This window comes from Phoenix dactylifera, chromosome 11 (assembly GCF_051530095.1).
Source record: "Phoenix dactylifera cultivar Ajwa chromosome 11, Ajwa_hap1_PhDact_Kaust_v1.1, whole genome shotgun sequence".
Taxonomy (NCBI): Eukaryota; Viridiplantae; Streptophyta; class Magnoliopsida; order Arecales; family Arecaceae; genus Phoenix; species Phoenix dactylifera.
Window position 1 is genome coordinate 22,044,642 of NC_143200.1, and position 26,029 is coordinate 22,070,670.

Genomic DNA, 26,029 nt, shown 5'->3' on the forward strand with positions numbered 1-26,029 from the left:
CTGTCACTGGTCTGACATTTAACGAAATTTTGATTTCAGATATTCCCCGCCTGCCGACCAGCAACACATCACTTTTTTCTCGCCTGAGAAGGCGAGAAGCCGAGACCGGGGGAGCCGCGCCCCAGCCTCGGAAGAGGGCGAGGACGGATGGCGCCTCTACGTCGGCCGGGAGGAGTGGCCCCGAGGCGGGGGCCTCTGCAGCCGAGCCGAGGCGGGCGCGGGTCGCCAGCGACGCGGGCCCATCGGCCCTTCCTTGCCCTGCCCCCCTTGCCCAGCGGGGGGAGTCGTCCATGGCCCGGCCGCAGCAGCCAGAACCCGGGCTTGCTCGAGGCCCCGAAGCGAGCGGCTCCGGGACCTCGGGCTCGATCGTGCCGAGCTCTTCCCGGGCTTTCCGAGAAGAGTCAGTCGAGCCGGACTCCTCTATTCCCGAGGGGAGTTCGGCTTTTCGTAATGCCGAGGTTGCACGCTCCGTGTTGCGGCGTGCGATGCTCCCAGCGGACCGGGCCGAGTTCCGGAACATTCCGCTGGAGGAGGTCGTCAACGGCACCTACTGCAACACTGCCCGAGTAAGTTTCTTTCCTTGATTGCCTTGAGTCATTGGCGAGTTCATATGCTTTTCAACTCACGATATCTTCGTTCCTCTCTTTTCAGCATGTCCACGAGCTCGACGCCTTGGTGTTTATCGCCCAAGGCTGTCAAGAGGAGGCCTGGCGGCTCGGCCAACAGTTGGAGCCGGCCAAGAAGAAAATCGCCGAGCTGGAGGCGGCATTGGCCGATGCCGAGGCTCGGAGGACGGCCACCGAGGCCGAGCGCCTTGCTATGGCGGGGGCGCTTGAGGAGGAGAGGGCGGCTCACGCCCTGACTAGGTCGGCCATGCGCGGTACGGAGGCGCGCTTGGGGGAGGTCCAGGCCGAGGTCGCGGCCCTCAAGTATGAGGACGGGGTCTCCCGCCTCCGGATCGAGCAACTTGAGGCCCGGGAGAGGAGGGCACTCGACCGAGCCGAACATGCTGTGGAACTCTTCAAAGAGTCGCAAGAGTTCCGCGACATGTTGGAGGAGGAGACGGTGGACGGTTTCCTTCGGGGCTTCGAGAACTTCCGGGTGCAGCTGCGTCGGTTCTGCCCTCAGTACGACCTTTCGACGGTCCGTCCGAGGGAGGACCTGGGCTGGGGGTCCGACGTGGAAGCCCTTCCTGCCATCCTGACATCCGAGGCGGGAATATATGAACAAGACCCCGCCGAGCCTTCGACGGGGGTGGCCGAGGCGGACGGTGTCATGGAGGCGGCTCCGGCGGCCGAGGTGGGCGCCGTCCTGAAGGCGGTGCCCGAAGCTCCTGCCCCCGACCCCGAGCCTGTTCCGGATGAAGATCATGAGGTCATCAATGTGCCGGACGACCCCCCGGATGTTGCTCCCGCCGCTTAGGACTTAGCGTATTTTTCTTTTCTTTTTCGTTGTATCCGGGGTCGGCCCTCGAGTGGCCGACTTCCAATTTTGTAAGTGGCCTTCCGGCCCTTTGTTAATGAAAAGATATTTTTGTCATTCCGTGTTCATCTTTCCTTCTGTTGTCGTGAATGAGGCTAGAGCTTTATTTAACCGCCTCGACGACCTCTAACTTTGTATTTTAATTTCCGGGCTGCCTAACGAAGTTGCCCTCTTTTTTCGGGCCATGTCTTAGCCTTCTCGGGTTTCAGTCATTCCGACCAAAAGGAGCTCCGAGTCTTAGGTTTTTTTAGAAAATTTTTCTAAGTCCTATAGCTCGGATCTGAGTGTCGTGAAAGTCATCACGTTTAGCCTTCAGGAAAATCTCAAGGGCTCGAGGTCGGGCCTTGGCCCTTTAAGTAAGACCGGACTAGGTCTGTGCGTGCTGCTATTCGGGGAGTTTAGCCGGATTTCCGAACTCAACTCCGAACCCCTCGTAGGGAGCGCGGGCTAATAAACAAGTTATTGCCGAAGGTTTTCGTAGTTATCGTTCTCGGATTCTGCCGAGATTTTGGTGAGCAAGGCCAGGATTTTCAGAGATTGCCTTGGTACCCGTGTTTGGCTGGTACACTCGTGGCCGGGACCACTTTCTCAGCCGGACGTCGAAGTTTACGTAGAAGAGCCGAGTTGGGCCCTAATTTATGAAGCCTTTGTACAAATTGCGGAGACTTGACGATCGGAGCATACATAGCGTAGTTAGGGGGTCGGTCTTAAGCCGACCTATTGGAGAAGCCCGGCTTTGGGGCGTGATAAGACTCCAACGTTGAGATTCCGCTCAGCAGTATGTAGATAAAATTTGACAAGGAGGGCGTCTAGTTAGACGTACCTCTTGCATTCTCGGAGTTATGCTTCGCATGGTGGAGTAGGTTGCCTCCTTTCCTCGTCGACCTCCGGAGTCATTTTGACTTAAAGGGGGGGCTCGGGTTTCTCACGGACCCAACGGCGCCCACCGAGGTTGAGAGGATTTGGCGAGGCTTTATTGAATTGTAGCTCTCTGCGAGGTCGAGGGAGTTTCAGACCCCATGGTAGGACCTCGGGCGCCTCAACCTTGGTCGAGGGATCTTGCGTCAGGTCGGCGAGTCCGTGGACGCTTTGCTGACCTGTGGTGCCTCCCGAGGTCGAGGGAGTTTGGGACTCTACGGTCGACCCTCGGGGCATCCCGACCTTAGTCGAGGGATCGTTCGTCAGGTCGGCGGGTCTGGGCACGCTCTACCGACCTGCGACGCTTCCCGAGGTCGAGGGAGTCTGGTTCTCTACGGTCGACCCTCGGGGCATCCCGGCCTTAGTCGAGGGATCGCTCGCTTCGGGGATCGGGGATCGTCGACCGCTCCCGAGTGTCCACTTTGTGGCGCCCCGGGTGGAGCCACCCTTTCCACCCCTCACGGCGCCTTCCCGAGGTCGAGGGAGTCTGGTTCTCTACGGTCGACCCTCGGGGCATCCCGACCTTAGTCGAGGGATCGTTCGTCAAGTCGGCGGGTCTGGGCACGCTCTACCGACCTGCGACGCTTCCCGAGGTCGAGGGAGTCTGGTTCTCTACGGTCGACCCTCGGGGCATCCCGACCTTAGTCGAGGGATCGCTCGCTTCGGGGATCGGGGATCGTCGACCGCTCCCGGGGGTCCACTTTGTGGCGCCCCGGGTGGAGCCACCCTTTCCACCCCTCACGGCGCCTTCCCGAGGTCGAGGGAGTCTGGTTCTCTACGGTCGACCCTCGGGGCATCCCGACCTTAGTCGAGGTAGGAGAACGAGCCGAGCTCGTCTGGTCAGAGAGGACCGTGCTCATAGGTGGAAGTTGATGGAGAACGAGCCGAGCTCGTCTGGTCAGAGAGGACCGTGCTCATAGGTGGAAGTTGATGGAGAACGAGCCGAGCTCGTCTGGTCAGAGAGGACCGTGCTCATAGGTAGAAGTTGATGGAGAACGAGCCGAGCTCGTCTGGTCAGAGAGGACCGTGCTCATAGGTGGAAGTTGATGGAGAACGAGCCGAGCTCGTCTGGTCAGAGAGGACCGTACTCATATCTTGACGTCTCGAACATCCCTATAGCCGGGGCATCCCGACGTCTCGGGGCATCCCGACGAACCGGGGCATCCTGACCTTAGTCGAGGGAATTTCGCGCCAAGTCGATGCTTCGTCGTCCTGCGATTCTTCCCGAGGTCGAGGGAGTTTGGGACTCTACGGTCGAGCCTCGAGGCATTCCGATTTTGGCTAGGGAATCTGAGGATCACAGACGACCCAATATTAGAAGGGAATTACAGCCATCAAGATAAGAGAATTGTTTGCAAAAAGGAAGCTGAGTCTATTGTCCTGATTGTCTTGAACCCCTAGGGGTTTTACTGGTAGTACATTCGTAGATTCTCGGAGTTCCAGCTTCGCGGGATCAGGGTCCCCTCTAGGGACTTTAATTTATACGCCCCTGGTCGTTGTACCCGGGCGATTTGATACGGCCCTTCCCAATTTGGGGCGAGCTTTCCTTGCTCAGTCGGTTGAGAAGCCTCGGCTCTCCTGAGGACGAAGTCCCCCACTTTGAAGAGCTTGGGCTTGACTCTAGAGTTGTAGTATTGGGCTGTTCGCTGTTGGTATCTCGCCATGCGGACCCGGGCAACCTCTCTTGTCTCTTCGACGAGGTCCAAGTTGCTCCTGAGCTGGGAAGAATTGGTGTCGGGGTCGTAATGCTCCACCCTTGGAGAAGGCAGGCCGATCTCCAACGGGATGACGGCCTCAGTGCCGTAGGCTAGGTTGAAGGGGGTCTCTCCCGTGGGCAATCGGAACGTGGTCCGGTACGCCCAAAGGACATTGTACAAGTCCTCGACCCACTGTCCTTTGGACCGATCAAGCCTAGCCTTGAGCCCCTGCAAAATAGTGCGGTTAGTTACCTCAGTTTTCCCGTTTGTCTGGGGGTGAGCGACTGAGGTGAAACGGTGATCAATGCCGAGCTCAGAGCAAAATTTCCTGAAATGAACATTGTCAAATTGTCGACCATTGTCAGATATAAGGATACTGGGTAGTCCGAATCTGCAGATTATGGACTTCCATACGAAGTCTCGCATCTTTTGCTCGGTGATCCGGGCGACGGGTTCGGCCTCGACCCATTTGGTGAAGTAGTCGATGGAGACGACCAGGAACTTTCTCTGTCCGGTGGCCAAGCCCCAGGATGTCGATCCCCCATTGGGCAAACAGCCAGGGGGGCGATGATGGAGGTCAGCAGAGCTGAAGGTCGGCGCTGGACATTGGCGTTTCGTTGGCACCGATCGCACTTCCGGACGAAATCCGTTGCATCCTTCTGGAGTGTGGGCCAATAATATCCTTGTCGCAGGACCTTATGGGCTAATGCCCGACCCCCCAGTTGATTTCCGCAGATCCCTTCATGGACCTCTCGGAGGGCATAGTCCGCCTCGGAGGGGCGGAGGCATCTGAGAAGGGGAGAAGTAAATGATCGCCGGTAGAGTCTATTCTCGTATAAGACATACCGGGGGGCCTGGCGCTTGATTCGGCGAGCTTCCGTCTCGTCGTGAGGTAGGGTTCCGTCCTGAAGGTAGCAGACGAGCCCATCGATCCAGCTTGGCTCGGAGTCGATGCACATGGTGGGCTCGGGTTCCTCCGTGCTGGGGATCCGAAGATACTCGAGCGCTGTTCCCTTGGGAAGCTCGCTCATGCGGGAGGTTGCCAATTTGGATAGCTGATCTGCCCTGAGGTTTTCCGCTCTGGGGATGTATTGAATATGAAAGAATTCAGGGCAGATATGAGTTCCCGCACCTTTTGGAGATACTTTTGCATGGATGGCTCTTTAGCTTCGAAGTCTCCTTGGACCTGGTTCACTACCAGCTGGGAGTCGCTGAAGGCCGTCAGGTCTTCCACTTTTAGTTCTTTTGCCAGCTTGAGCCCGGCGATAAGAGCCTCATACTCGGCCTCATTGTTCGAGGCCGGGAATTTGAGGCGCAAAGCTTGCTCTGCCACCACTCCGTCTGGACTGGTGAGGATGAGTCCGGCCCCGCTACCCCCCGAGGTCGAAGACCCGTCCGAGTGCAGGACCCATGGCTGCCTCGGGGCCTCCTCTAAGGATTCGGGTGGCCTCTCGGGGTCGTCCGGAAGGGTGCACTCCACGATGAAGTCGGCGAGTATCTGAGCTTTGATAGCCGGCCTGGGCCGATATTTGAGGTCGAATTCCCCGAGCTCGACCGCCCATTTGGCGATCCTCCCCGCACGATCCGACCTCTGCAGTATTTGCTTCATAGGCTGGTCGGTCAATATAGCTATCGTGTGGGCTTGGAAGTAAGGCCCGAGTCTCCGAGCCGAGATGATGAGAGCGAAGATGGTCTTCTCAAGTTTAGAATATCGGGTCTCAGGATCCCTGAGAACCCGGCTGGTGTAATAGACCGGCTTTTGGAGCTTGTCCTCTTCCCGGACGAGGACTGAGCTTACTGCAGCTGGGGAGACAGCCAGATATAAGTAAAGGACCTCGCCTTTCTGGGGCTTGGTGAGCAGCGGGGGAGAGGCCAGAAGGCTCCGAAGCTCTTCAAAGGCCTGCTGGCATTCTTCTGTCCACCGGAAGTCTTTCGGCCGTTTAAGGCTCTTGAAGAAGGGGAGGCATCGCTCGGCTGACCGAGAGACGAACCTTCCCAGGGCGGCAACCCGCCCCGCGAGCCGTTGCACCTCCTTAACTGTCTTTGGAGGCGACATCTCTTGCAGTGCCCGGATTTTCTCCGGGTTGGCTTCAATTCCGCGCTGGGTCACTATGAAACCCAGGAACTTGCCCGAGGTGACCCCGAACGCGCACTTCGCCGGATTAAGTTTCATTTGGTACCTTCTGAGTTTGGCGAATGTCTCGTTGAGATCGGCTATGTGGTGCTCCGCCGCTCGGCTCTTTACCAGCATGTCGTCCACATAGACTTCCATGTTCCGGCCGATCTGGTCTTTAAAAATTTGGCTGACCAGTCTCTGATATGTGGCCCCAGCGTTTTTCAGGCCAAAGGGCATCACCTTGTAGCAGTAGGTGCCCTTGTCGGTGATGAAGGCCGTCTTCTCCTCGTCTTCTGGCGCCATTCGGATTTGATTGTACCCTGAAAAGGCGTCCATAAAAGTTAGCAGCTGGTGTCCTGAAGTGGAGTCGACGAGTTGGTCGATGCTCGGGAGGGGGAAGCTGTCTTTCGGGCAGGCCTTGTTCAGGTCGGTATAGTCCACGCACATACGCCACTTCCCGTTGGCCTTCTTTACGAGGACTACGTTGGCGAGCCAGTCCGGGTAGGAGACCTCCCGGATGAAGCCGGCCCCGAGGAGTTTGTCCACCTCCTCAGCCGCAGCTCGTTGTCGTTCCGGGGCGGAGCCTCTTTTCTTCTGCTTTACAGGCCTGCTGGTCGGTCTCACCTGGAGTCGGTGGACCATGACCTCAGGGTCAATTCCTGGCACGTCCGCGGGCGACCAGGCGAAGACGTCAGCGTTGTCCCGCAGGAAGCTGACGAGGCAATCCCTCTCGCGGGCGCCGAGGCCGGAGCCGACCTGCACAGTTAGCTCGGGAAAATTTTCTTGTAGTGGGATTTGAATAAGGAGCTCACCGGGCTCTACTTGCTTCTTCCAGAGGGTGTCCCTCGCATCGAGGGTTTCTATGGGCAGCGAAGGGCCCATTGGGTGGTCCGGCGCCTCGGCTGGTTGCTTTTCTGTGTGGGCCGCCATGTAGCATTGCTTGGCGACCAGCTGGTCTCCGCGGACCTCGCCTACTCCTTGGTCGGTGGGGAACCGCATAAGCAAATGGCGAGTTGAAACCACGGCTCGAAGGGCATTTAGCCCTGGGCGCCCAAGGATGGCGTTGTAGACCGAGGGCAGACGGACCACCAGGAGGTCCATCCTCACAGTGCTCTCCCGGGGGGCGAGGCCGACTGTGACAAGGAAGCTAGCCTCACCTTCAACCGGGACTGCATCTCCGGTAAACCCAACCAACGGGGCATTGATTCTCCGGAGATGCCCTTCTGTCAATCCCATTTTTTGGTAGGCATGATAATACAAAATGTTGGCTGAGCTTCCATTGTCAACTAGGACACGCTTTACATCAAACCTATTTACAATCATAGAGATGACCACAGCGTCATCATGAGGGGTTTCGACCCCTTCTAAGTCCTCGTCCGAGAACGAGATGACTTCATCAGTACGTGGGCGCTTCGGGGGTGCTCCCTGGGCGGCCGTTCCTGCCGAGGCCCGCCCGATCATATTGATGGTGCCGGCGATGGGCCTGTTGTCGCCCGGATTTTCGGTTGGTGCGACATTCTCCGCCGGCCTCCTTTCCTCAGGTCAGTTCCTTACGAACCGGTTGAGTACTCCCCGTCGGATGAGCGCTTCTATCTCATCCCGGAGTTGGTAGCAGTCCTCCGTGTCGTGCCCACGATCTCGGTGGAAGCGGCAATACTTCCTGAGATTCCGGGGGAGTCCCGTGTCTCGCATAGGAGGCGGGGGTCGGAAGAAGTCCCGACCCTCGATTTCCATCAGGATTTCGGCCCGGAGAGCGTTGACGGGTGTGTAGTTCTCGTACTTTCCCGGATACGTCCGAGGCCGTGGTGGGGACCTCGGCCGAGGGGGGGTCCTTTGCTGAGATCGCCTCTGCTGTCGGGGCGGACTTCTCAGCCTGGGGAGGTTCTTCTCTCGACGGGGGGATCGGCTCCTTTGTCGGCCGCGCTCCTCGCGGCGTTTCTTCTGCTTCTTCGAGGCGGGCTCAATTGCCCCCCGCCTGGATGCAACTGCCTCCTCGGCCTTGGCATACTTCCGGGCTCGGGCCAACATTTCAGTGAAGTCGGCCGGGAAACTCTTCTCGATGGAGAAGAGGAATCGGTAGGAGCGAACCCCAGTCTTCAGAGCCGACATAGCTATCGACTGGTCTAGCTCGCGAACCTCCCATGTGGCGGCGGTGAAGCGGTCCAGGTACTCCTTGAGGGACTCCCCCTCTTTCTGTTTGATGTCGAGGAGGGAGTCCGACGTCCGTCGCTGGCGCCGGCTGGCAGCGAAGTTGGTGGCGAACTGCCTGCCGAGCTGCTCAAAAGAGGACACCGTATTCGGCTTCAGCCCAGAAAACCAAAGCCGAGCGGTCCCTCGGAGGGTCGCTGGAAAAGCCTTGCAGAGTATGGCCTCCGAGGACCCTTGCAGGGCCATGAGGGCCCGATAGCTCTCTAGATGGTCGAGAGGGTCAGTCGTCCCGTTGTAGGGTTCCACTTGAGGCATTTTGAACCTCGCGGGAACCGGCTCATCCTCGATCTGGCGGGAGAAGGGGGATTTAGTAGTGAACTCAAAGTCTCCCTCTTGTCTTGCCTTCTTGCTGTGGAGCGCCGCAATCTGGCGCTCCAGATGCTCAACTTTCCGGTCGAGCTCCCCCACTCGTGGAATTGTCGCCGTGGTTTGCGCCGGCTCACGGTGGTCTGGGGCTGACTCCGCCTCAGAAAGCTGGGGCCTCCGGTCGAAGCCTTCTCCCGGTGACTCCCTCCGGGGGGAAGCTCGTTCTTCGTTGTTGGCTCTGGAGGAGCCATGCAGGTTTTGGCTTGGGAAAACCGGGCCGTTGGGGAGACACTCCGGCAGGGCCTGAGCCCGTGGGGGGAGCGTAGGTAAGGCTTCCTCGCGCCGCAGACCCTGAACGGCGGCGGCCAGGGCCTGGACTTGCTGTACCAAGGCGTCAAACTGTTCCGGCTGGACCTGAGGAACCGGGTCTGCCGGAGTTGGAGAATTCTGGACAGAGTGTCCAGGACTTTGCGGGGGACGCCGGGAGGCGTTAGAGGCTCCCTTACTTCTCAACTTCATGACTGCTACTCGGGCCCTTCCTCTAGCGCCAACTGTTGCTGGAAATTGGACCCGGGGGCAATCGTCAGTCGAGGAGAGGGAGCGGCGAGTTCTCACGGCGGGGCGGCGGTCCGTCGGCGGGCGGCGTCCTCCGTCTGGGGCGGTCGGAGAGAAGGGACGGCTGGTCCACGCGGCGAGGCGACGATCCGTCAGCTGGCGGCGTCCTCCGTCTGGGTGCCTGCACACGAGCCGGTGGCCGGGTTTTCCGGCGCCGACCCTCCGACGCTCAAGTCAGGGAGGGGGCAAATAGTGTAGAAAGGAGATAAACAGTGTCAGTAGAGTGCATCCATCTTCCAACCCCCTCCTGAGAGGCCAAGGCTCCCTTTTATAGGCGGGGGTCGGTCTACCTGCGATGTAACAAGGCGAAGCCGTAGTACGGCTCGGCATGTCGTTCGGGTCGGCGCACGGTCAGGCGGATCATTGCACTGATGTCGGCGGTGAGGGCGTCGTACAGCCCGAACTAGCACGCTATCTGGCGAATTATTGCGTTGGTGTCGGAGGTAAGGCCGAGATCGGAGACTTATCATAGTTGACTAGACTCTGCTGGGCTGATTTGCCGTGGAGAGCTGAGAGTCCGTAGATGACAGGAGCCATGCGCATTTATTGTGGAGTAAGCCGGAGATCCGCATTTATTGTGGAGTAAGCCGGAGATCCGCATTTATTGTGGAGTAAGCCGGAGATCCGCATTTATTGTGGAGTAAGCCGGAGAGTTACAGAGACCATGCGCAATAAATGCCAGAGGGGCGTCAGGGTATGGTCCTCGGCCAGACCTCAGAGGCGCACGGCCGTAGTAGGTGGCTGACAAGAGTAGACCTCGAACATCGGGGTTTTTCTTAGGTCGGAGGTCTCGAGGTCGGTCGTCTTGAGGTCGGGCGCTCCGAAGTCGGACGCCGACTTCGGCCGTCCAGGGTCGGAAGTTGTACGGCTTCTTAGGGGCATTTATGTTATTTGGGAAAAAATCTTATTCCCCCCAACACCTACCTTTTACGAGATGATTGAGTTTTGCATTTTGGTGCATATTCTTAGCTTTTGCCAAAATAAAAAACTCATAACCCAATTTCAACGCTTTGGTAGAACTATGTGCAAACATAAATTGTCCTTGCAAACATGTAAATGCGAATTGAATGTTTCTAGTTGTGAAGATTTTCTTAGAGGATATTCCACCAATGGTGATGATGGTGTGTAATTTTTATATTAAATACAATTATTGCCTTTCTACTGATATTTTTCTACTATTGATTGACTATCTTTGCCCCTCGAAGTTCCATGTAGCATTTTTTATCTTTTATGTTGCTGGTTCATTTGTACTTAGTTTGTATGATATGGCATGGGAGTCGTACAGCATGGATAGGGGTATTCAACACTACAAATTTTTTTGAATTAATGGTGACATAAGAGATAGAAATTTGCGCATACTATTCATACAATCAACATGCACGATAAGTGCAATTTACTGATGTTATATGCATGGATAAGACACCATCGAACAAACATGGATATCCAACCATGGACAACAGAATAATAACCTTTCCGATTCTTTCTTTTGATTGGATCGGATAATTGTGTCATTATGGAGGTGAGGTCGCTTGTGGATGAATTAACATCATTTGATTATTGGACTTCCTCGGAGAAGTAGCTTGAGAAATGATTGACCGGGAAGTATGATTCGAAGACAATGATTCGCCGGAGGAGTAAATATTGTATGAACTAATTAATTCTATCCTTAAAAGTCCATCATAATGTTATGGTTCAAATTTGGCCCCAGGGTGGCCACGCCGGAGGAGTCAAGGGAGCTGCCGGAATGTCAAGGAAGAAGGTGAGCCATCTCTCGCGCGACAGTGTACCTACACAAAGCCTCACCAGTGGTTCCAGTGAGGGCCCTCCGATGATCAAGTTAGAGTAAATTTCGGATAGATTTTCAGAAATCCGTTTTATGTTACCTTACAGGGCTATTTATAGTCCCTGTAAAGATATCCAGATGGCGGAGGTATGGCCCGTTCTCATTATGGGAGGGAGTGGCTTTAAGCCAGATGGCGTGTAGCTGGGGCCTGCTTGTGGCACGCAGTGTAGTCTATTTTTATAAACGGTAAGGTGTTGACAGTCGTAGCAGGAAACGGCCGAAGTAGCATGGCGTTGTCCTTGACTATCGTTGGCCAACAGGTAAAGTATGGCGCGACGGTGTTACTATGTACGACCACGTAGGTGGGCATGGGCGAGGCCGAGCTCGTTGAGAGATCACATTACATACTCGGCGAGGACGGCTTGACGGGTGCTGAGGCTTGTCCGATGTCTCTGATTTCGAGATGTGCTCGGTAGAGCACTCCGAGCCTAGGGTCGGGGTGCGTTATTGGATAAGGCACCCCCGAGCTCGGTCGGGGTGCGTCGATGAATATAGGGGCGCCCTGAGCTCGACCAGGGCGTGTTGTCTATAGAGTATGCTGGAGCAGCTTCGTGGAGAGCAAGGTATTGTCCACTTTAGGGGAGCACACACGTGCTTAACATCGTGCACGGCTCGTGCACGGCAATTTTCCCTTCACGGCTTCGTCCCACGAGGGGCGCCTTGCTATGAGCATCAGAGAAGGTCGGCACAAGTTGTAGAAACAGAGAGACTTGTCTAAGGTCGACTAAGCCCTTGACGAAGTTCGAGCTCGGATTGACTCTTAGCAGGTCAAGCCCCAGCCCAACCGTGTCGGGGTTTATTTTGGCTAAAATTAGGTGGCCTTACTGTAGCGAGCAGGACGGCCCATTTTGCCCCCCATCAGCTAATATTCACATATAAAATCATCTAAATTAAATGAAACAGCAATACTATTTTTTTTGGTACAAGAAGCAGCAATACCCAAAGCTTGTTGCTATGCTTATCTATCATTATTTGTTACATATAGTTGGTAAATAAATAATTATATTAGGCTTCTACCAGGGAGTTAGAGAGAATAATATAGAATTCTATCAAAGGCCGGAGGATGATGGTAAAAGTTCAGAATTTATACTTTGAATGCTTTAATAATTCTGATTTAATTATGCATCAAATGCAAGATTTATTTGATGTCAAGATATAAACGGAACAATTTAATGCCAGAGTTGTGCATGAACCAGACAAATCCAGTTATTTTTTTTTTTCAGATGTATAATTTAGAATCATGATCTAATTTATGGACTCAGGTTGGTTCAAGTTTTAGTTTTAACCATAATTTCAGATTATTATTATTATTTTTTTGTCGTCACGGTCCTAAATGGATTAGGGTACGCACGAACTTAAAAGTCATCGTGTATCGCATATGGTGCCACAGCAGAAGCAAACTCTCCGCTGCGCGGCGGACCTGATGATGAATAAATATAGGGAAGAAAAGGAAAAAACGGGGAAGAGAGAGTACCGGAAAAAAGAACCCCCGATTCGATTCGGTGTGATGTCTTTCTTCCTTCCCCTGTAACGCGTTTTTATTAGGTACCTCGCCGCCGAGTTTGAATCGAACCGATCGGATCTCGAAGGGAGGGGGGAAGAGGGAGGGAGAGAGAGAGAACGAGAGAGAGAGAGGGCGGATCTCGATTGGATCGAGGAAGAGGGGAAAGAGCGCCTCATGCTGCCGACCGTCTCCAAAGGGCGCACGCCCGCCGCCGTGCGCACCTCCCCCATGTTCCCCCAGTATCTTCGCCGAATCGTCAAGGTTCTCTCCCTTCCCCGTTCCTCCTGATGCTATAAGATCTTATGCTGTTGATCTCCGTCCGTTCGTAGATGGAAGCTATTAGAATTTTCATTACCATTCGGTTTTTTAGTCTGCTGTTGAATCGGATCTGGATCTGATGCTTTGCGATCGTGTTGTTTCTGATCTTAAATTCCTAAATGGCTTGTTTTCTTGTTATCAATTTTGGGCTGCTTATTATTTTCAAGGAATTTCTGGTATCATTAATGATGGAACCCTGCGGGACACATCCGAATTTCCAAGCTAAAATTTGAAAGAAAATGCTGGAATTCATAGAGGAGTTCAGATCTGCGTGCCCTAGCAGCTCTGCTTGGTTTTGTCTGTCTAAGATTATAACTTCGTAAATATTTTTGAGACGCACCTTGCGGACCTGTTTTGAACGAGTATATAGAAGTTTGACTTTTGCGTCGGAGTGAATTATAGATTGGCGTCCATATAGCATTTCAACTAGACTTTGGAGAAGTGTTGAAATGTTGCTATGATCTTAATTTCTAGTTTTTTTTCCTGCCCCGAGCTTAGTATAAAAGATGACTCAGACATTGTAGACTTATGAGTTCATCATGTATGTAGGTGTATCATGCAGTTCGCAATGGAAGCTGAAATTTTGTAAATCTTTTGAACCATGTTGCTTAACAGTTTCAAAGTCATAGATTGGTCCTGGCATGATAATATGACCCTTATTCTATAATTAGTGACCCTTGTCAAAACAGAACATTTGCGTTTTACCCTTTTTTTTCCCTTCGTTTTTTTAGACCCAAGATAACAAATATTGCACATTTGTATTTCTAGCCTACACTTTCTGCCACAAATCTTTATTAAATATTTGCAGATACTCAACCAATACAAGTGCCACATAAAAATGATTTTTTGTATGTAGACATTTGAAGTGAAATGTTGCAACTTTTTTGTCTTCTATGATACATTTAGAACATGCAAGCATGTTTCTTAAAGATAAAATACCATTAGCTACTCAAGTTAGTAGATTGTTTGATATCTATATAAACATATGTCTGTTAATGTATTATGTACGTATGTATGCATATCTTCTACATACATCATATAGAAGCGTTCTTGTGCTAAGTTCTTTGGAGTTTAAAGTTCCAAGCAATTAAAGATAGCTTTTGCCTATTTTCTAGGTAGTATTCTTGCAATGGTCATTAACCTCCATTTTGTCCACCAGCATGAGCTCTTTAACCCTTGACACCTATGGAAATTACCTATAGAATTGAATGATCATCTTGATGTCAGGGCATAACTTCTATATGGAGGAATTCCGAGGCCTACAAATCAATATATAAAACTTCATCAGAGATCAGTACATTCATCGAGCAAATGATACATATTAATTTTTAAACTGTAAAATGACATAAGAATTATATGCATGTCTGCGAACTAACATATAAGATTTGATAGTGTTTTAACTAATTCTATTTATTCATGATTTGGAAACATCATGTGTTACAACAAGTGTTATGTAAGGTCCACATAAATGTCATGGGGAACAATAAGTGTAGCACCAATTACTATAAACTTGCATCAAGGATCACCACTAAGCCCATATCTTTTTGTACTAATTATGGATAACTTATTGCCAATATCTAGGAAGGTGTAACGTGATATATGTTATTTGCAAACAGTATATTATTCATTGTTGAAAAGAGAACTAGACTAAACACTAAATTGGAATTATGAAGGAAAATTTTAGGATTAAAGATTAGTAGAACAAAGGGACCATTTTCGTTGCTTAAGATTTATTGTACAAAATAATAGGGAGATAGATAAAGATATATGTAATAGAATTAGAGACGGTTAGAAGAAGTGGAGAGGTGCATCTAGAATATTATATTATAGGTGTATACCTTGGAGATTTGAAGAAAAAATTTATAGACCAATAATAAGGCCTACCATATTATATGGCTCAAAATGTTGAGAAATAAAAAAAAGTACATGAAAATAAGTTGAATATATAGAAATAAGAGTGTTAAGATGGATGTGTCGTAATATTAAAAAAGATAAAATAAGAAATGAATATATTAGAGGAGCTAAGTTGCACAAATTAAGGATTAAGTGATGAAAAATTGATTGAGATGTCATGGGCATGTATAATGAAGATTTGAGGATGTTCTAGTAAAGAGTGTGCAACAATCCAGGACCTCACCCAAAAAGGCTAGCCGGAAGGTATTATTTGAGTTCTTTGATTTTATATAAATACCCAAGATCTACCCAGCGAATAACCGATGTGGAACTAAACACACGCCCACATGGGTCCTCACATACTCCCTCCGTTTAAACTTTGATGTTCTCGTCAGGCTAAGGGTTCAAATTCATTCAAATCTAATCGCAAGCACCACGATTGGCCCATGGTTAGCCCCAAAAAATTCATGCTGCAATGTCTCCTAGTCTACATAAGTTATGGGCCAGGTCCGCTCTGATACCATTTGTAACAATCTAAGACCTCACCCAAAAAGGCTAGCCGAAAGATATTATTTGGGTTTTTTGATTCTGTATAATTACCCAAGATCTATCCAGCGAATAATCGATGTGGGACTAAACACACGCCCGCACGGATCTTCACAGAGTGTTACTTTGATTTTGTGTTGAAGGTGATAAGAAAAAGGAGGGGAGGACCTAAGGTGACATAGATGGAGATTATGAGAAATGATGTAGAGAAATTTGGAATAATATCAGACTTGACCCTAAATAGGAATGTGTGGCGAATGAGGATCCATAAAACAGATCCTAAATAGTTAGAAAAAGACTAAATGGTTATGGTTACGGTTATGCATGTCATGTGCAAATGAACTTTAACATGTCATGGTTGTGCAAGTTTAAACATGTTTCGCAAATACTATGCTAAAACATAAAATATTTTATTTTTAGAAATTCTGCTGTGCTAAGTTATGCATATGAAAAATAGATTATACAGAATTATTTAATGACTTGTAGTTGATGCTAAAGTCATGTCCAAGTTGCCTAATTAACTATCACAAGATGTGCAGATATGAATGACTTACTCTTGCTGCTAATCTTAGTATTTATGTTTATCTCTGTCTTGTATTTGTCTGCGTGACTGTTGATCTGGAGCGTTCTATTAATAAATTTTTCTTTGCACTTTGCTGCTTGAATCATGGTATTCTAGAGATCCTTCTGAGCAAGATAATGCTGATAGAGGGTCTGATTTCAAATTAGTTCTGTGTTTACTTTTGACCCTAATTAAGTATTTATATTTATATTAGATTTCCACTGATTCATGTGGTCCATTGTTTGGCTTATTGTAGTGTCAACAAATGGATATCTATTACTAGATTTTTCTTAGCACTTTGCTGTTTGAATCATGGTATTCTAGTCATCCTTCTGAGCAAGATAACACAGATACATGGATTTGATTGCAAATTAGTTCTTTTTTTACTTTTGACACTAATTAATTATTTATATTAGATTTTGACTGACTGGTGTGGTCCATTGTTTGGCTTATTGTAGTGGCAACAAATGGATATTGAGTATACATTCTGGCAAATGCTTCATCTTTGCACTTCACCAAAAGTTGTGTATGTATCTTTTTTATGCATTCATTTTACTTTGGTTATTGAATACATTATATTTTAGGTATGTCTTATTTCAGTTTTCAAACAGAGGATCATACTTCAAATAGATATATTTACTATAGTAACGTAGATGAATTTTTATCCTAATCTCCTTAAGTGACAAACCCTAACTGTACATCCAGCAAGCAAATCTCAGCCTCACATAATTTGCAAGAATATACTTTGGCCACATTAACTTGCGTTGCTAGCTTCTGACATATATGGAGAACATTTCTGGAGATGCCTGTTGCCATGTATAACTTTATGTGAAAGAGTTCTGAGGAGTAACCATCCCTTACATCTAAAGCTTTGACAGTCAGAGTAGAGGATGTTAACAGAGTACAGATGGAAAGTGTGAGGAAAAAAATTGAAACAATGATTGATAACGGTGCCAGCTTTGTGATATCCGAGGTCTTTCAGAAGTATTAGGTTAATTGTTTATCATTATTTAACTTTTTTTTTCTTGCAAGTGTAGCTATACTGTTGGCAGCTATGCCATACTGTCTCCTTTACTTAATTAATAGATGATTTACAATCTGGTGAACAAGTAAAACTATGTACTTTTTGACAAAATGATCAATCAAGTAATAATGTAATGTTCCAAGTTTGGCCTGTATTGTTGTTACATTTTTTTTATTTTTTTAGCATTTGTTGCATCATTATTGAAATATCTTATTCAATTTATTTCTGGGTATCTGCATGTGGAAACTGAATTATGGAAGACAGCTATCAGCACACCAAATATCATAAGCGTAAGCATCTGACTTAACATTAACCATTCTTTATGTTAGTGGCCTTTTTTTTTTTTGTTGAAAGTTTGATAGTTTTGTTGGCTAGTAGTTATTGGTCTACCTGTTACGTATCCTTCCATACTTTTTGGCATAATAATTTGCATCTTTGTATATCTTATATTCAAAGGTTTGTTTGCATGCATCTCCATTAGGTCGAGCATTGTTTCTTCTCTCTTTTTCTTGGAAAGATTAGTTTGTGCTGAAGAGAATGATAGGAGTGAGATTTCAGTACCTTCCAGGTATCACAATTTAACAATTTAAACGAGCAAAGATATGGTGACATCCACGAGCACATTAGACTACCATTTTATTGGTTTTTGATGTCACATATACATGGTCAGCAAGATGGAAACTTTTTCACTGCTAAATTGCTAAATGGATCAAAACCTTCTTTGTTGCTATATAAGTAAGGCCTTTATCAGATCTATTATTCATTCTGGCACTTCCCTGCTTTTTCATAGCATCATTGTCTATGAAGGCATATCTAGTAGGTCACTTCTAAATCTTGTTAAAAGAACTTTGGAGATAAGATATTATGATAGTTTGCCTAGGAACTCAATGGACTACTTTCCAAGAGAGTTGTCATATCCTTCATATAATTAGGGAAGAAAAACAAAATATTTTTAGTATCATGAACTTATATATTATGTTGCTCTGGTCCCTTAATCTAGATATGACAAGCAGCTTTCTGCAAAATATTGCATAGAAAATTACAGCATGTACTATAAGAAAGTCTCTAAAATACCAAACATCCTTCACGAATAAGACATGTATACTTTCTTAGACCAAATATTTTTATAAGGGTTTCCTTTTCATTTCAACCTGTTCGCTTTTTCAATGACTCCTTGAACTCTCAGAAATGAGAAATATGATACCGCTAGTTGATTGTTTGCAACTTAGCATGTTGAGAAAGCAGATTATTTTTCAATGCATTTTATTTTTTTTAATTTAGTAGTTTGGATCTAATGGAGATTTTTCACATATTGTTTATTTTTAAGATTTATTCCCGAATAACCTAGTGCATTGAAATGGCCTTGAATCCTAGCATAGCCTAAACCAAGGTTTGTCATCTCAATACTAGACCCCTTATTGGTACCATTCCATTACTGTGTTAGTACATGGTATGGTACGAGATGGCAAATTGTAACGAGTTTCGGTATTGTACGAGACAGCGTACTGGTTCGGCAGTGGTATGATACAATATATGCCCGATCGGTACGGTATTGACCGGTGTTGCAAACCTTGACCTGAACTTTTCTGTGTGATATTGACAGAATTCAAGGAGATCGGCAATTGCAAGAATTTTAAACGGGCAAGGCTAGTAATTGAACTAAATTATCATATGGAGATTAAGGAAAATTATGCAAGAAGTAGAAATTTGGTGAATACGGATTCATAAAGTCAACCACAAATTGTTGGGTTAATGCTTGATGGTTATGGTTATAGTTAAGCTCCTTGGTTTCTGTTTGTGCCTCTTTTTGTTCAATCATACAGAAATAGTACCAACTATATCTGAACAGTTTTTAAGTGTATAATGTGAGATTATTATTTAATATATTATGATGGAGATATCGATCAAGTTACGACCACTTTATGACAATAATTAGCATTAACACTACAAGATATATAAAAACTATTCAGAAGTCTAGGATTCTATATCTTTTCAATTCTTTTTTCCTAGAAGATATGTTTTCAAAGCTTTTATACAATAGACAGATATTCAGTGGCATCTTGTTAATCGATTAATAACTTCTAGATTAATATCTTCCATGGAATAATTTATAGCATTTTCTTTGTGAATTTGTATTCTTTTGTACCTTCCAGAGCATTGTTTTATACAAGTTTCACACTCAATTTCCTGAGGAACCATTTTGAATTTATATTATGATATGTTTAATCATCCTTTTATTTTGTTTGTTGTATCAAAAAGGCAGCTAGCATTTATATATACATCTCCTCTTTTCCCAGAAACAAAGAACCAGTGGGCACGGGATGATCCTGCTTTTGTTGTTATTCTCTGTCTGTTTTTGGTAGTTGCCACTTCAGCTTATTGTGCTGCGTAAGTTTCTCTTTATTGCCTGCAAGTTCTGCAATTGGTACACTATTTATTCTGGATGATAGGATTTGCAATTTTCTCTAATTCCTCTAGGTTCTGCTTTATGATCTTTTAGGTTCTTTATGAAACTATTTTTCTCCCTTCATTGAGTACATGCTTTCTTATTTTGCTATGCACTGTGGATATTGATATCTTTTTCCATGTTCTAGGTATGGTGAAAGTTTGGCACATGCTGTTTCTGCAGTTGTTTCAGTTGTTGTTTTTCATTTCTTGATAGCTGGAATAATTTTGGCCACATGCTGTTGGTAAGATTTTGATCTGGAATGTTTTATGCGTGAAACAAGCTTCTAGTGATTAGTTGTGTTTTTTTTCCCTATAATTTCATTATCATCTTTATGACATTGTTCCATTTTATGTATTTGTAAAACGTTGCAAGATATAAAAACTAATGGCATGCTGGAGAAACAATCCATTTTGTCTTTAGTGAAAGTAAAGATTGCTGTGCAAGATTACTGACAGAGCACAGATGCTGCTAATTATAATGTAGCCATGCTTGGCATGTATAATGCTCATTAAAGGAAGAGGATGATCGCAACTCATCTCACTTGATGCTTCTTTAAGATCAGTGTTAATTAATTATGCATTTAGTTTTGTTTTCTTCATGTGATCCTCTTATTTCTCTTCAATGAAGAAAGAGATTGCAAACTGTACTATGTTCTAAGGGATTTATATATCTGAAGGATAAAAAGTTGTTTGTAGCTAGAGTAGACAGACGGATAGGGATGGAGTTGGGCTTACCTTTTATAGCGGATTTCATTAGTAATATTTTCAGATATGTATTTGCTATGCATGGTTGCATATGTCACGTGAAGCTGAGGTTCAACGTACCAACCTGTATCGCCTAGGGTGGGGCATACCATAGCATACCGGAAACATACTGCGACGCAAGGGCCAAACCAGTCTGTGCCAGGTGGAATAGACCAGTTCTGCCTGGTTTTGTGTTGTCGCAACTTGTACCACTCGGTTTGCGCAGTAGCATGGTTGGGCATGAGAAAAGGATCTCTTGATCCTGTGTCTGTATGGGAGTTGTACTATACAGTACTGAATGTATGTACACTACCTGTACGGTGCTCGATAGGGCATAGTGAACTTGTGTGAAGCCTTTCAGATTGTGGTATTAGAGAATATGACTGACAAATTTGAGCTACCATTTTGCAATCTATTGGCATTTGTAATATCTTCATCACATTTACCATTGTTCCTCTGTATGTCCGTAAAAGTCTGGGGAAGAGTGGGAGTTGGAGTGTGAATTATAACTTTTAAGTTGCTCTAACCAAAATGGGACAGGGAATGATAGCACAATGTGGTGTGCGAGTGACTTTGACTTCATGAATTAGTGAAATTTGCTTTTAAGAGAGCACCTCATCTACTTGTGCTGCCTCTTATTTTCCTTGCATCCAGCACCTGGGTGGATCTTTTTCTTGGTCCTGATGCCTTGTTTGTGGCAAGCTCAATTGCAATTGCACAGTACCAAATCCATTTCGTTCTTCTCAGCTTCGGCCATGCATTGTTTCTACCATCAAACTTGTGCATAAGCAACAGCTTTCTTTCATGACCAGATTAAAAACTACTCTGGGTTCTTGACTGCACATTATCATTTAGGAAACTTGACTGCACAAAAGTCAAGTCATTTACCCTTTTTTATATCATCCTCCCCTTTTGGACAGATAATGAAATTAGAATATTCAAAGTTCAAACAGATATAAGCTTATGTTGGTGGCTGTATAGAGCCCACTAATTGTAATTAATACTTATAACAAAGACTAAATATGTGATGTCAAATATGTTTGAGTAATGTTGAAGCTACATATTCAAGAAATGAAATATTAAATTTGCAAATCTAACATGATGCTATTGACATCCTTCTTTTTTAATCACAATTGGAGGATAGGAGGATGTATAAAGTGGGAATGGGGATGAGAAAGGAGCATGAAGATTGAAGATGATGTTTTGTGCATAAGTAAAATTTTAAGTAAATCGAGGAGCAAATGTTGGAATGCTACATAAATACAATGAATTGTCTATTGGAGGTACTGTTCTAATGTAACAATCATAAAAAGCCATAGCACTAAAACGGCTACTACTCGTCTTTCAGGCAAGGTTTAAGTACTGATCCGGTATGATATGGGTATGATGAAGGATTATTGTGTCCTTGTACCAACACATATACGGAGTGCTATGCTGATGCCAACCGTTCAGTGTGTTGGTATGGGGGCATACCTTACTGATAAGGTACAGGTATGGGGCCTGATATTGGGACTTAATAGTCATTGCTTTTGTATATTATGTGTCTTCGATGTGTTCAAAGAGTTTAAACAACGAACTGTATAGACAATCTGGGTATGATGAAGGCTTATCATGCCCTTGCTCCAACTGAAAAGGCATTGCTCTTACTATGTGAGTCTTTGATGTGTTCAAAGACTTTAAACATTGAACTGTATAGACAATTTCTTCCTCATACATATCCCTCTAGAAAGAAAAAATAGGAAAACTCTCAATAAATGATAGGCCAGGTTCACCACTAAATATTGAGAGTGCATGATGGTATGATTCCTTGCCTAGAAGATACAAAATATTCACCAGATCAAGATATGAGAGTTTAAGCATTGAAATGGTGAATTGAGCAATTCTTATCATTATTATTTGTTTGTTGAGAAAAAATTGGACCATTATCTTCTTAAAAAAACACTTGTCTTGTTACAATGAGGTAGAGTACTAGAGTGGGAGCAAGAAAATCAATGCCTATGTTGGAGATCAGCGACAAAGCAAAACTACCTTTGCCACTTATGAGGCGACAATAAGGCCTGCTCCTTGGAGTTTGTAAAAATGCACTTGCTTCTTTCTCTTCCATAATTGAGTCACTGAGTTGAGGAAGCATAGAATTAAGCAGATGATAATTAGTGAAATCACTAATTTGTCCCTTAACAGATCCTGCAATGAGGTGCAGAGAAAGGGAAATGAGTTATGTTTTTTTTGAATACGTAGGATAATACACTAAGGAGCTGCACAAGTGCAAGAGTAAAATGACTGAGCAGCACTAAGAAAGCATCTTGTTTCACAAATTTTGTTGGCAATGTCAGGCTTAGAGATGGTCAAAGAGATTAGACAATTGATAACAATTATTATCATTGTAAGGACTTGTGATGGGAAGAAGCTTCAGACTGAGTTGTTCAAAGGACTAATGGCCTCCCTTTCAGTATAGACATATATGATTGATCAAATTGGAGTTGTACTTTTCTAATGGTTCTTTTTAATATTTATAATTCTTTTAATCACATGCTGTAAGCTTTGTAGTTGCTTGTAACAATCGAACAGATATTACCCATTTGATTTGGTTTCATGTATTATTATCTAAATTTCTTTTCAAATATATCTACAAAAACAATTGCTTTAAGGTTAGTGGTTTCCATACAGGTTTCTGACAAATGCTTATTTGCGCGAGGAGGCTCCAAACAGCCATGTGGTCGAGCAACGTGTTGAATGGTACCTCATGGAATTTAATTTATCAGCAAGTATACTAGTTGCCATGTCTTAAATTCCACATGGCTTGGTTTCTTATTTACATTTTCTTCACATTGAAATCCTTTGTTTTCTTTCTGACTGTCCTTCATCAATTGCAATATGGCAGTTATGCATATCACCTATAGGCATGCGCTTGGAATATGTTATCGCCAACTGCTTATCAAATATTTAAATCAATTTATGCGAATGCATAAGAGTATCTTCTGGCATTATTGCCAGCCTTCTCCGGTGATGCATAAGATCAAACACTATTGTTCTGGATCTGATAACATAAAATTTTTGACAGATCCTCCCTGTTTTCAATTTATTCTTAATGAAGACATTTTTTGGGGGTGGTTCCTTGTTTTTTTTTTTTTGGGGGGGGGGGGGTAGTGGAGGGGAATAATAGTGTACATGCATAGTTTTTTTTGTAAAGGGTATAATAGTTTTTTTTTTTTTGGGGGTGGTTGCTTGCATGGCCTTAATGTTGCAAGATCTCATTTCATGCTAGCGTGCAATCAGTGAAAGCTAGTCACAATTTTGTAAAGGGTACAGGAAGTGCTATATAGACATCACTGACCACTTAATAAATTGATTTAATATATGATTGGTTGGTAGTTAAGGATTAGATGAGCCTTTGATATAAATTTTAATCTAGGATTATTTTCCTATTTTCAGGTGTAATTACAGTCATTTGTCCTGGGCCTGTAACTTGAGATTTTTTGAATATTTTTTTAGTGTGAAAGCAAAATTTGTGAACTGTGTTATTTACCTAATGGCTTGAACCCTTCCTTTATTGAAAGTCCAAATGCCTCTCCTCTCGGCCTGTTTCAGTTTGGTTGGTTGTATTGTATGAGGTCCATGTCTTGCACCTTATTTTGCACCTTCTAATGTCAGGCATTCGCATTGGACTCTGCCATGCACATAACCAAAGAAGAGAGAATAATTATGTGGCCTATTTTTCCAGGATATTATTAGTGGAATTGAATGTCAACTTATGTATGGTATAAAAAATGTTCTACATTTTTAGAGCATCATATAGACATGAAAAGCAACTTCTTGATGTATTGGCTTAAAAAATTCTCAAAAATTATGAGTACACAACATTACCGAGAGTTGATTTTTCAAGCAGAATCTTGAACAACTTATAGCTTTTTATGAATAGGATTTTCATGCATGTACACTATACAACTAGAGGCATACACTACCTTTTTGAAAACATTAATTTCTCACTTTGCATCTCAGCCTATTCAAGATTATTTGAGATGGTTTACTTGGTGGACTTGATGCCACATATGACCCTGAAAGGAGGATTTAATGTAAGTAAAAGGGATGTAAAGGGGAGAAACTATAGGATTTGTATCAACTGGTGTTAAGTATGTCGGTGTTTTGGATGATAGGACCTGGGATATAAATAAAGATCAGTATATGATTGATAAAGTCAGATCCTCATAGAATGACTATGGAAATGTTATTGAAGTTCCTAAAAGTTATTAGTACCTTAAATGGAATCTAAAGTTACATTTCGCCCTATGCTATGCTTCTGAAAGAGATCCAAACAACCATGTCCGAGGCTTCTGGACATCCATAAATTGTAGGACTTCTTATGAACACATTTGTGATATCTGATGACTAATTTAGAAATCTTTTTTTTTAAAAAAAATATTTTTTGATATTCTTGTTCTCTATATAACATGAAAATTATTTGTTTTCTATTTCTATTTACCAAATCTTTCATATCTGGTGTTTTTATATCTGTAGGACAAAACATTACTTGTTTGGATAAAGCTTTACCAGGCTGAACTACTAAGATTCTAATTTGATTTCTTTCCAATTTTCTGTACTTTGGTTTTCATACACCTAACCACCAGTCTCTCTTCGGTTTTCTTTCTCACTCCTCTATGATAGGATTAGCACCATTTCAACTGTTGTTTTAATGAAGCTACAATGATTGAGTTACTAATGTTATGTGCTATTTTCAGGCTGTATGCTTTTGATGTTCACTGCAACTCTTTCTTTCCCATGTTCATTATGCTTTATGGTAACTACACCAAATTTCTTTTTAATTAAATCTTTGTTATTATTACTATAGTGTTTATCACATCATGGTTGTGTTTTCACTGACAACTTCTTATCTGCTTCAGTAATTCAGTACTTTGTGTCACCCATCTTGGTTGCACATGGTTTCTTTCCTGTTCTGCTATCAAATCTGCTTTTCATGGTGGCTATTTCTTACTATCACTATCTGAATTTCCTAGGATATGATGGTATGGAAATTTTATTCTGCTGAGTATTAGGATGTCATATTCATTTTCTTTTTTTTTAAATGATGAAATATCTCACGTATTCTGTATTGGACTTACTGATGCAGTCCTGCCATTCTTGGACAAAACTACTTTCTTTTTGTATCCAATTGGTCTTGTCATCATCCTATCCCCTCTTAGTAAGTACATATTCAATACCACATCCCAATTAAGCTTGGAGCCCTAAGAATGGGCATCATTCTCTCTCTGTGTTTTTTAAATGCTTGTTATTGGTGCGTGTAGTGATTCTAAGTGGTTTCAACCCTACAAGATACATTATGAACTTATACTTCAGTTAGCAATTATGGTTCAACCCACCGGAGCAGACAAATCATTGCGGAGACAAAACTAATTGCAGATTGATATGCAAACTTTGGGTGGAAAAGAAGCATTTGCTAGATACCTTTGTTTATGTAAAGCAAATTGGCAGAACGTCTATCGACTCTTGCAGCTTTCATCATAGGGTGCCAAACATGCAACAATTGCCACACAAGAAGCTTGGAACTTGAGGAATAGATGAAAAGGAATGCTTTCTTTCTTTGGTCATTTTATTCAGGCCTGTTGCTAGGCAACCAGGTGAATGGAATGCCTAGTTTGCCTAGTTTTTAGGCATTTCGAGCTAATGTAAAACTTACATGTGATAATGATGAGTTTAACCTCCATTTTCAAGGAATCTATATCATCACAGCTTCATGCATGTGTTTGAGCACCAGCATATGACTAATAAATTACATGTGCAATTAGAGCT

At 45.0% G+C, this 26,029-nt stretch overlaps 1 protein-coding gene across 1 annotated transcript; it reads left to right on the plus strand.

The window, feature by feature from the left end:
- Positions 1 to 12,571: 12,571 nt before the first annotated feature.
- On the plus strand, positions 12,572 to 25,954 carry LOC103714192 (UNC-50 family protein). Its single transcript, XM_008801373.6, has 10 exons — positions 12,572 to 12,950; positions 16,467 to 16,534; positions 17,297 to 17,322; positions 19,330 to 19,420; positions 19,627 to 19,722; positions 22,892 to 22,960; positions 24,961 to 25,019; positions 25,123 to 25,245; positions 25,350 to 25,421; positions 25,525 to 25,954. The coding sequence occupies exons 1-10, from the start codon at positions 12,864 to 12,866 to the stop codon at positions 25,578 to 25,580; spliced, it is 747 nt and encodes a 248-aa protein (XP_008799595.3). The 5' UTR covers positions 12,572 to 12,863; the 3' UTR covers positions 25,581 to 25,954.
- The last annotated feature ends 75 nt before the right edge of the window (positions 25,955 to 26,029 follow it).

Excerpts from the sequence above, each read along its gene's own strand:
- LOC103714192 (XM_008801373.6), top strand. The coding sequence starts at position 12,864 with ATGCTGCCGACCGTCTCCAAAGGGCGCACGCCCGCCGCCGTGCGCACC. Across the intron at positions 12,951-16,466 it reads ATCTTCGCCGAATCGTCAAG|TGGCAACAAATGGATATTGA; the intron begins GTTCTCTCCCTT and ends GGCTTATTGTAG. Across the intron at positions 25,422-25,524 it reads CATCATCCTATCCCCTCTTA|TGATTCTAAGTGGTTTCAAC; the intron begins GTAAGTACATAT and ends TGGTGCGTGTAG.